The 11,221-nt window shown below is 43.7% G+C and overlaps 3 protein-coding genes across 3 annotated transcripts in view; 1 reads left to right on the top strand and 2 right to left on the bottom strand.

The window, feature by feature from the left end:
- Positions 1–55: 55 nt before the first annotated feature.
- LOC128732271 (general transcription factor IIH subunit 4) lies at positions 56–1,740 on the bottom strand. The gene is made up of 3 exons (XM_053825452.1): positions 1,565–1,740; positions 1,382–1,486; positions 56–1,310 (listed from the first exon to the last, which is right to left on the bottom strand). Exons 1-3 carry the CDS (start codon positions 1,738–1,740, stop codon positions 101–103), a joined length of 1,491 nt encoding a protein of 496 aa, XP_053681427.1. The 3' UTR covers positions 56–100.
- A 567-nt stretch (positions 1,741–2,307) lies between these two features.
- The window catches only part of LOC128720623 (centrosomal protein of 135 kDa), a 30,470-nt gene continuing 21,556 nt past the window's right edge, over positions 2,308–11,221 (top strand). The window contains exons 1-3 of the mRNA XM_053814302.1: positions 2,308–2,478; positions 2,630–2,897; positions 3,103–3,314. Coding sequence (XP_053670277.1) covers positions 2,308–2,478; positions 2,630–2,897; positions 3,103–3,314 — 651 coding nt within the window. The remainder of the gene's footprint in view (positions 2,479–2,629; positions 2,898–3,102; positions 3,315–11,221) is intronic.
- On the bottom strand, positions 6,951–8,254 carry LOC128720627 (luciferin sulfotransferase-like). Its single transcript, XM_053814305.1, has 5 exons — positions 7,920–8,254; positions 7,493–7,841; positions 7,302–7,407; positions 7,161–7,236; positions 6,951–7,071 (listed from the first exon to the last, which is right to left on the bottom strand). The coding sequence occupies exons 1-5, from the start codon at positions 8,252–8,254 to the stop codon at positions 6,951–6,953; spliced, it is 987 nt and encodes a 328-aa protein (XP_053670280.1).

The following is an 11,221-nucleotide window of genomic DNA, read 5'->3' as shown; positions in this document are numbered from 1 at the left end:
AATCTATTTTTTAATCGCAGGCTCTTAGAACCGTACCATTTATTGGTTGATTCGCTTAACAAAACCTTAAACTAGCCTGATACTGATCGAATTTATTCCTTTAGCTACCACCCTTGGAATACCGTTTCCAGAACTTTCTGACATCATCGTGACCATTCTTCGTTACGACCATTGTTCGAATGCGCTCATTTTGCCATATCATCACGCTGATCGACTGCGCGTAATCGCGAAGAGTTATGAAATCAGCCTGCGAGAGGAACTGATTGTACACGACGCCCTCGGTGTAGGTGAAGCGGTTCCGCTCATTTTCCCACAGCTTAATCTGATCGACGACGGTCGGTGGCAGCGAGGATTTGGTGTTAATCGCCTGCTCGACGGTCAACATCGTTGGATGCGCGTGCTGTTCGAGGTAGCTGATGATCTGTTCTGCCGTAATACCACCGCGAAAGGCTTGTCGAACGGAATCGCGCGTTAGCACACCGACAACGAGATTCGGAAATCGGTAGAGTAACTCCGTGAACAAACCTAGCAGAGCCACCTGAAGATTGGAGTCGGTGTACGCGTAAACACGATAGTTCGTCTCCACGATTATGTAGCCCTTATCCTTGGTGGTGTTCGTCTCCTGATCCTGTGCCAAGGTGGTCGCATGCGAGGCATTCTTCGAGGTGATATTGTGCGCTAAGCGCGTGGGATAGAAACGACCCTCTTTACGCTTCCGTTGGTACACGAGCCCGAACTCGCGGAGATGCTGCAGGAAGGTGAGCAAACCTGCGCTAAGTCCTTCCGAACTGTAGTCTCGCCCAAGGGTGCTGAAACTGAGCTGGAACAGCATCGAGAGGCACTCGGGGAGGCTAAGTCCACGGGCCTCGCAGGTGTCGAGATACTGCAGCATAAAGTGCCACACCTGAGCTTGCGTGTCCAGCAGCAGGAACTGAAAGCCTTGTCTCGTGATGACGGGACTGCCGTCGGATTCGTCCCGTTTCATGAGATTAGCGTGAAGCAGAATGCGCACCGCATCCGGTGAGATGCCTTCGCCTTCCATGCCTTTGGAGCTACCGGCACCAACCATATAATGCAGCACGCAACGCCACCGGGACATGGCGTACGTGTCCAGGAAGTCGATGTCGCGCGATTTCTGATCCGGATCCAGCGCGTTCGACATCGACCATGGACGACCGCCGCCCAACAGGGCGATTTTCAGGTTCTTCTTGAACGTCGGACACAGCTCCCAAGCGGCCAACCCGCCCGGGTAAGCCGCGCTGCGCCATACACCGAGCTCTGTCAGCACTTGCGATACGGAAGTGTTTTCTCTGTGTACGTACAAAAGAAGAGCCCATGTACCATGGTCTACGAGTGGAAGGAAGAAGTTTTTAACACTTACTTTGCGTATACCTGTGTTGCCCACGAAGACACGACTGCTTGTGGAATCGGTTGCTCGACGAATAGAATTCTAATGACGAATTGACGTGCAATTTCTGGCAATTCTCTACAAAATGGAAAACATAAACATGTGGTATGTGAGCTAGAGTTTGTAGCAGGGCATGCGGAATAAATGGTTCCATACCTGTACACTGCGAGGCAGATTGCTGGATAATTGTACAGCTTTTCGAGTACTTCTGGTGGGCGCGATTTCAGATACTCCTCTAGATCTTTGCATTCCAAATTAGCCGGTTTCGTGATAAGAGATGATACGCCTTTGCTGATGCTACTGTTGCTTTGGCTGCTTCTTGCCTCCGACATGGTGGGCGAAGCGAGAACACCGGATGGCTATGCTCCGAAGCTCAAAGCGCACTGAAGTTTGTTTTACAAACACATTTGATTACTAGGAGCACAAAATTCACAATATACTCTGCACGCGAAGCCGCATAAATAACATTGAGGAAATAATCGCAAGAGCTCCATTTGTCAATCAGTGTTGCGTTGTTACAGTGACAGTTCACGGTGCAATTTCGAAGAATGTTTCGAATGTTTATTTGTTATTTTACAAATACTGGAAATAATTGTCAGTAAATAAAAAGTTAGTCAATTAGATAAGAAAATTTAATTCACGATTGTAATGTGTATAATGTAGTTGTTGTTGCAATGTGCATATTTTTTTTTGCTTCAATGAAAACACGCGGGAAATTTTTGACGGATATCCTTGAAGACTCGATTTGTTTGGTCGTAACTGTCAAAAATTGTAAACAAACCCCAAGAACCGTTGCTATTTTGAACTGAGAAGAGACAGTATACTGTTTTCTAACCCCAAATGTGTTTATCGTAGTTTTAGGTGCGTTGGAGTTAGTCATTTAGAAAAAGTGTGATAATATGGAAATAGAAGCACGCCATAGCGAGTTGCGGAAGCGGCTCGATGTGCTAGGTTTCGGCCATCCACTGCCTCTTAGTGCCATTGGTATTGTATCGGCAATTTTGGACGATCTCATACAAACGTCGGAAAAGCTGAAATGTGCAAACCAACAGATCGAACTTCTTCATCAGGTACGCATCGCAGTTACCAATGGCTTTGCTAGTAGTGAAATGCCGATTGATTTGATATCCAGCGGCCTCGTGGTAGCGGATGTGCAACGTGTAATTTTTACCAGTTTTATTTTTATCCTTTTATTTTGTTTGTTGCGGAAACCCGTCACAGGAGAAGGCCGCCTGGGAACTTGGCGTGGAACCGTACAAGTGCGACAATTCCCGGCTGTTGGCGGAATGCAATGAACTGCACCTGGAACTCATAAAGCAGCAAGATAAGTACATTCTGGCGAATACGGAATTGCGGTCGCGCGTGCGATCGCTGCAGACAGAGAAGAAGCAGCTGGAAGACAAATGTCTGCAAATGGAATGTAAGATCCGAGAACTGCAAACTGGCGTCAGCGATAGTGTAAAATCTCACAAGGATAGTGTTAATAAGCGTGAGTAAACGGAAAGGGCTATCGATTTATCCAATCGCGTGTCATATTGCGTGTGCGTTGGCGCAATCGATCTGGAAGCGTGATTAAGTGCGTGTGGAAAGTGGCACATCATTTGCCTCGTCTACCGACAAACCCCTGGCCACGTTTGTAATGAATTTTCCAGCGCGGTGTAATAATAATCCTCACACTACCTCGTTTTCTACAGAGCGAAAACCATTCATATCGACCGTGAGGGCTGGTGCGTTCTATCAACCGCCAAAGTGCTGGGAACAAGGAATGCAACAGCAAGGGGTCCTTCCATCAATGTGCCGATGTTCGTGTAACCAAATGAAACAAGCAGACGTTGTACACGAGGTCGAACGGCTGCGAGTGGAGACAAAAAACCAACAAGGTGTTATCGATGCCCTCCAAAACCAGGTAAGTGTGGGGGAAGTTTTATTCAAGGACACGGGTACCTCAGCATGAACAAATATTTTCTACGAACATACTAAGTAATAAGTTCATTCTTATGTGTAGTTAATGAAAAAGTAACTTTAGGGTAATGATCAGACGCAAAAATCAATATCGGTTCCTTCAGTGACGGTCTTTTCGTACTCGCTGAACCTTTCGATGAAGTCCTCGTTCATGTCCTGTCGGTAGGATCCCACCGTTCCACTGCGTATAAACCTGTAACATTTAAACACGTCATAATTCCTCGTTCTTTGACCCTAAGCCGATTTTAGAACAATTACTGGAAGTTGTTTTTTGAGAGCTTCCTACGTTCTTCGCTGTAGTTGGTATTTCTGGCCCATTCAAGTAGATCGTTCATGTTGCATGATTTGTTGGCTAAACCGCACCAGTCGAAATGGAAAAAAAGAAAATATCTAATATTAATTGAAAATGCCACTCCTACCATTGCTTTTCGATATACTTCTCATCGATTCCACCGACAGATGTTTCGCCAGTTCATCCACCTCGCTAGGGGTGTATTGCTTCCCTAAGAACATGCTCACTCTTCCAATCACTCCGTGGAGGTCACGCTTCATTTGTTCGTACGTGAGGAATAGACAATTTTTTGCGTAGGAGGTTTTGCTCCATTCCCAGTACCCTCGAACGTGTTCGGAGAAAGGCGCATAGATAAGGCTATCGTTAAGAAACGCGTCGAAGAAATGCTCCCGCGGTCCATCATAACCGACGATGTTGTGATAGTGATGGTAGAAGGAGGTCGCCGCATCCTTTGGGTTGCGCGAGACGTAGATAATTTTCGGTTGCACATATCGCACTGCTTCCGGAAGCAACATCACAGGAAGGTGTGACTTGATGTGGCGCGGACGACCGAGGTCCTGCACTCTACCGACCGAATCACCGTCCATTAGCGATAGGGCACCGGAGAGCCTGAAAATGTTGCAACACCATCAAAAGCTTACCAATCGCCGTTAACTGAGGTGGAAGTTTTTTCAAATTATGCTCACTCAAGAAAGGGAAAACGTTCCTCGAGGGTTAGCTTCGCAGCGCGCGCATAGTCAAGATCGTTGTTCAATAACCAAACCATCTCCTGGGTCCAGGTTGTCCCACACTTCGGAAAGGTTATGACCCACACATCGTCACTATACACCGGCATGGTTTGGATCGGTTTGAGAAGTGGCAAAAATTTCTCAATCATAATGCACCACCGTTTGGCGGGCTTTGGCGATCCTTTGCCATCGTAATTGCTTTCTTCCTGGCCCGGCAAGAGGCGAGTTAAGCGATAGTGTTTTTCCGTCCCGGAACAATCGATCCGATCGGTATACTCGTTGTTGATCTTTTCACACTGAAACATTTTCACGATGGGAGGCTGAAACTGTTGTATGCTGCTTGCGGGATTGCTGTATTCGAACTAACAAACGAGTTTTCAATCATCATAGTAAGCCGTTACCGTTTACAGTCTAATGAAAGGAAGAGAAATTATCGATCTTGCTCGAGGCTTCAATTTAATCACGTCTGCTTGTCGGCAAGAGTGAGATAGTGTTACGTTTATTTGCAATCATGTGGAAAGGTTTTCACGGAGCAAGACAAGAAGATTGTAACCGCTTTATGCAAGTTGCATAGGACAGTTGGTTTATTCTCTATGCAGTTGAGAGAGAGAGGACACGCTAGACGCATTTGCGAACGATGTGCGGGGAAAGTTTAATGACCATGCTGTTGCCGATAGTAGAAACGTTTCAATCCTATGTTGCAATCGGGTGGTCGGTAGTTGCTATTGGTATTGAACGTCAATAGATGGTGTGTCTTCTTGACTAACAGGTTTCGCGATCTCTAGTAGTGCGGCGGCATATGAGCCCCTTCTCTTATTTGGCCTGGGGGACATTTCATTGCTACTCGTAGTCGTATTTAAAATCGCTGCCAACCGTACGTTCTGCCACTAGTTGATCAAACCGCCTAATATAGTCCTCGGGCATCTCGTTACGGAAATCGCCGACGATTCCTTTACGCATAAAACTGTATGACGGATAAAAGGATAAACTCTATTTTAATATTCCAATGCACACTCCTGATAGATAGGCTACCTACTCAAAACTTTCACCAGCACGGTTGCTAGATTGCAGAGCATTACGCACCACTTCTTGCTTGTTTGTTGCTGAGTTCTCTGAAATTCACAACACTAGCATTATTAGAATGCGGTGGAATGCGGCTTTGCTTTAGGGGCTTACTTTTCATTTCATTGAAGGACAAATGTAACGCCAGTTCATCCAGCAGGTTGTCGGGGAAGAACTTGTTTAGAAAACGACACACAGTTGGCAGCAGAGCTCTTAAATCCTATTCGAAAGTTCTATGTGAATGCTTTGTTTTGGGCGGTTAGGGTATATACTGTAGGTACTTACCCGTTTCATGCTTTCGTATGTTAGAAATAGCACGTTGGGCTCGTCTTTCAATGCCCAAAAATCGAGGACGTGCTGTATAATTGGGCAGTACGCGACACGATCGTTGAGCAAATCATCGAAAAACGCCTCCTTGGTGCCGGCGTAGTCAACCAGTACACGGTAATGATGAAAGTACGAAACAGCAACATCCTTAGGGTTGCGTGCGACGTAAATGATCCGAGGCTTGACGGTCCACAGTTGACGCGGTAACAGTGATAGTGGAAGATGAGACTTTATTTGGCGCGGGCGTTTGCTATTCGCCGCGATGTTAATCGTATTAATTGGAAAGCGATCTGCTATTGCACCGTATCTGAAAGGAAAGAATCTCATTAAAATGCGTTTTATTGTAATTAGGGGCTCGTGTACTCGAGGTATGTTGATCTTTCGTTCAATTTGAGGCTCCGCGCAGTATTGTAATCGAGCTCGTGATTGATCAACCAGACCATTTCTTCGGTCCAGGTGGTACCACTCTTTGGAAAAGTTACGATCCAAACGTCATCTGGGTAGACTTCGAAATCTTTCACTTGCTGGGCGTAGTTCCGATATTTGGAGGAAACGAACATCGGGCTCGGTGGGTGTAGATTGTAATCCAACGGGTAATCTGTCAGATCGTCCAGCTGCACTTGAATATGATGGAAACCTTCGTTGCGACTCGCAACGGTTGTGTCGAGATCGGTAAACTTGAACGATGATGCCATGTTTGCGTTATTTGTGGGTGCTGCTCACTCTGGACGATGTGTGTCGCCTTCGACAAATGCATTCAGACTGCGAGAGCATTGATTATGATGGAAATGTGACATGCTTTTAAACTTCTGGCGTCGTAGTTGTGATGAGGTTGATAGTAGTACAAAATAAACACGATAGTATGACGCTGTTTTGTGAGGACAAAGACGAGTTATCGGATAAAAGAACAAATATGTTCTATAATTTATTTGTTTTAGTATCTTGTGGTATGGTGAATGAACAAAATAATGAATGTATATTATAAAAGGTGTTTAAAAATAACTTCTTTATTATAAATTTCAAATTAATCGCTGGCGCTTGCTTGGTTAAGAATTTTTAATCATTTTTAATACACCATATTCACTTTATTATAAATTTCAAATTAATCGCTGGCGCTTGCTTGGTTAAGAATTTTTAATCATTTTTAATACACCATATTCAGCGTGTATAATTACATGTCATATTTGAAATCGCTTCCTGCAAGTTGTTGCTCTATGAATTGATTTAATTTTGAAATGTACTCCTCTGATAACTCATTTTTGTAGTCTCCGACTATTCCTTTCCTCATAAATCTAAGGTGACAAAAACGATAAATAATAGAGAATTATGTAACATGCAAAATTTGCTTTTACTGTATATAATATGGGATAAAGACACGTACTCAAATTTTTCCCCTTCTCGACCATTCATTTTCATCGCGCCGCGCACCATCTGGTCGTTGTTAGTTGATGGATTTTCTAAAGATAAGCATAATAATAGTCATTGTTTAGTTGGTTTTGTGTTTTCTACACTATGTACTTACTCTTCATTTGATCGAATGATAAATGTAGAGCCAGCGCATCGAGCTGAGTATCGGAATAAGATTTTTGGAAAAACTGGCATACTTTTGTTAAAACGTTTCGTAGGTCCTAGGACATAAGAAATGAAAGGTATCATCATCAAGTTATATCAAGGTAAATTATATCCAGCAAAGCCTTTCGTTTTTTCACTCACCCGTTTCATGGCTTCATATGTAAGAAATAGGACGTTGGGTTCATCTTTCAAAGCCCAGAAATCGAGTGCATGTTGCACCTGAGGACAAAACATAACCCGATCCTGTAAAAACCCCTCAAGAAAAGATTCCTTCGAGCCACGATAGCCCATGATCATTTGGTAGTGGTGAAGATAGGACACTGCTACATCCTTTGGATTTCGGGATACGTAAACAATTCTAGGTTTCACCGTCCATAGTTGACGAGGCAGCAGCGCCATTGGAAGGTGAGACTTTATGTGCCGTGGCCGATCCATGTTGCTTGCTGCCGTGATAGTGTTGACGTTTAGCTGGTCAGCGATGGCACCGATCCTAGAATGAAAGTTATATCAACTCTCCTCAAAATGTGTTGGACCGTTTAGATTGTTGTGCAAAGTTTTGCAAACGTACTCTAGGAAAACGGATCGAGTGTTGAGGTTCACTTCCCGTGCCGTTTGATAGTCCAGATCGTGATCAATCAGCCAAACCATCTCCTGTGTCCAGGTCGTTCCGCATTTCGGAAAAGTAATGATCCAAACATCGTCTTCATAAACCACAAAATCACGAAGCTGCTCAGCGTAGTTGCGATATTTCGATGGAACGATTGCTGGAGGTGGTCTTCTGTCAGGATACGTATTGGCCAGTGGAAAATCTGAGAGATCATTGAGCTGTATTTCCACAAAAGAAGAAGCTCCCGGGCAAGAGAGTTCGGACTCGATATCGGTGATGGTAAACGGAGAAGCCATCGCACTTTAGCTTAGAGGGAGAATGTTTATCCACGTAACGTCAGATTGGAACTAAAATGGCACAATTTCAATACGCATAACAAAACCTCTAGCCGTTTTTAACCCGCAGAAAAGAAGAAGGGAGAGTTTTTTTTGACTGTTACTGCTGCCTAATATATTTGGGTCAACTTGCAGCCAATCGTGGCGAAGGCTAGCCAAGGTCGGAAATGGAATGACCACAAAAGAGGCGGATGGCTGTAGTGGTTTTGTTTTTATTTTGCTTCGCACAACAATAATAAAAAATGGATGAAACCACAAAAGGTTGTGGAAAGCTGCTAGCAAGGAAGTAATAATTAACAACAAACCACAAGAGATAAGGTTTTCATAGTTTTTTTCTTTGTCCGTAATGAGATGAGATAAGCAATGCAACTTAATGCAACAGAGTGCAAAAGCAACATAGTGCAAAAGCAACATATGGAAGCGAGGTGAATGTTCTCAATAGAGACGTAGATATTTTTTCTACTAAATCGCATCGTATCAAATGACAAACCTTTAAGGTAGTGTTTCACATATATTTATTTATCGATACGTTGATTAATAATAATCATAATAACATTAAATGGGACTAACAATTTACTGAAAAAGTGCTGCATATTTACTGTTTGACGGTACTTTTTCTAATGTCCATTGATCCAAAGCTTCGATTAATTCCTTCGGCAATTCTTTTTTCCATCCATCCGATTCTCCTCTTCTGATGAACTGCATATCATTATCGTCTATCTTATCGGTTCGATTCGTTTGCTTCATATTGTATTCGATCCACTGCCGACGGTTGACGGATTCGTTTTCACGCATTCGATCGAACCCCAGATGATCTGCCAGTTGCGTTAGTTGTTCGTCGGAGTAGGATTTGTCGAAGAATTGGCAAACCTGTCTAATGGCACTCGGTAGATCATGCTTCATGTCCTCAAAGCACAGTGAAAGCATATTTGGATACCGCAGCTCGCTGTACTCAATGACATGCCGATGGTAGGGCGAATAATAGACCAGTTCGTTCATCATGGAACGGATGAACTGCTCCAGCGTTCCCTGGTAGCAGTGTAGAGAGACCGAGTGGTGATAATACGAAACGGCAACGGATTTGGGATTGCGACGAACGTACACGAGCTTTGGCTGGACCCTCCAAAGGGCGTTTGGCAAGAAAGCGGGTGGTAGGTGCGATTTTATGAACCGTGGCGAAGGCATTTGAAGGGCATCGCGGAGCGGATTGAAAGGCTCCGGAAGATCGCGTAATCCGGATAGGCTAAAATAAAAGCAGTTTTCGTGAATAGACGGTCGTTCGCCAAATGATACACTGATTTATTCCGTTTACACCTACTCGATGAATGGGAATCGGGCATCGATTGAAACGTCCTTTGCCTTCTGGAAGTCGAGTCCATTGCAAACCAACCATATCAGCTCCTGCGTCCAGGTCGTTCCACTCTTGGGGTAGGTCACTATCCATACGTCATCTGATCGAACGTCCATCTGCTTGATAGTCTGCGCAACGCGTTCATATCGCCTCGACAGGCAGGTGGGTTCTGGTGTCCAATTGGGAAGGTTTGTGGGCACTTCGGAGACATCGTTGCATTGCACCAGCACGTAGTCTTCTTCGTTGCGTTCTCGGCAAGTTGCTTGAAAAATTGGATCAACTATGTCAATGAACTCGAATGCCATGATTGCACGATGTTCGAGTCACAAGACGACGTGTAGTTATTTTCAAAAATTTAACGCAACTGGCGAGGCTTGGCCGATTACCACGTCGTAATGCACAGTCTGAACCAGACACAGTGTCTTGTTTTTGGTGGATTCCCTCATTTTACTGCTTTCCAAGCGATTGGTTTGATCTTAGTATGCGTGTCGGGAGATAAGAATTCCATCTGCAATAATATTGTACCTTGCAGTGTTGCCAGTACATATGCGAATGCTTCCATTTGGAAATAATTTGAAAGGGATTATTGGATGATTATTATTTATGAACTTAGTTTATTTGTGATCGAAAATTATCCTTTAAAACGGAAATCGCTCCCATCAAGGTGTCGTTGTATGTAATCGTTCAGTCTTGTTATATATTCCGCCGAAAGCTCGTCATTATGCGAACCGACTTTTCCTTTACGCATGAATCTATTCGATTAAATGAAGCAAAAATACTGGAATTGTTGTTTCACTTAAATGTAACACTAAAACTAATACTCACTTAAAATTCTCCACCTTTTTGCCAGATAGGGATTCCACCAGCTCCAAAACGCAAGAATTATTCGCTGAATTGTTGTCTGAAGTAGCAAAAAAACATAATCACTAAAACGTGGCCATTCCGATACGATGATTTACTTACTTTTCATAACGTCGAACGAAAGATGATTTTCTAACTTCGCCAGTTGCTGGGCGGTATATGATTTATTGAAAAATTTGCAGACTTTCTGTAAAACCTCGTGCATGTTCTAAAACCGTCATACCAATTGATTGAGTTAAAGTGTGAATAAATCAGTTGTTTTTTTTTCTTACCATTTTCATATCCTCAAAATGTATGAATAGAATGTTCATTTCTTTCCGAATATTCCAAAAGTCTAGTGTGTGGGGTATTTGCGGTCCAAAGAGTACCTGATCCGTTAAAATTGCCTCGAGGAAATCTTGCATATTTCCCTGGTAGCCATGAATATGGCGATAATGATGAAAAAAGCTAACCGTAGCGTCTTTCGGATTGCGTGCGCAATAGATAAGCTTGGGTCGAACGGTCCAGATTTGCTTTGGAAGCAATGCTACCGGCAAATGACATTGGATGTGCCTTGGACGGGTTGCTTGCTCCACTTGCGCGATCGTATCGCCAGGATAATTGAGCACAAAGGCGGAAAACCTACATAGCAAATGGAAACATTTGTTCAGCAATATTTTAAGGTGTTAAAGATTAGATTTTCATAATAAAATATCATACTCGAGAAAAATAGATCG

The sequence above is a fragment of the Anopheles nili genome, chromosome 2 (genome assembly GCF_943737925.1).
Source record: "Anopheles nili chromosome 2, idAnoNiliSN_F5_01, whole genome shotgun sequence".
Lineage (NCBI taxonomy): Eukaryota > Metazoa > Arthropoda > Insecta > Diptera > Culicidae > Anopheles > Anopheles nili.
This window is presented reverse-complemented; position numbering and strand designations above follow the sequence as displayed.

Bases quoted from the DNA above. Each gene is read 5' to 3' on its own strand.
- LOC128732271 (XM_053825452.1), bottom strand. From the start codon at position 1,740: ATGTCGGAGGCAAGAAGCAGCCAAAGCAACAGTAGCATCAGCAAAGGC. The intron at 1,487-1,564 runs GTATGGAACCAT...TCCATTTTGTAG, and splicing joins ATCTGCCTCGCAGTGTACAG to AGAATTGCCAGAAATTGCAC. The intron at 1,311-1,381 runs GTAAGTGTTAAA...GTACGTACACAG, and splicing joins GCAACACAGGTATACGCAAA to AGAAAACACTTCCGTATCGC.
- LOC128720627 (XM_053814305.1), bottom strand. From the start codon at position 8,254: ATGGCTTCTCCGTTTACCATCACCGATATCGAGTCCGAACTCTCTTGC. The intron at 7,237-7,301 runs GTAAGTACATAG...GCTTATCTTTAG, and splicing joins ATCATTCGATCAAATGAAGA to AAAATCCATCAACTAACAAC. The intron at 7,072-7,160 runs GTACGTGTCTTT...TTGTCACCTTAG, and splicing joins CGAGAAGGGGAAAAATTTGA to ATTTATGAGGAAAGGAATAG.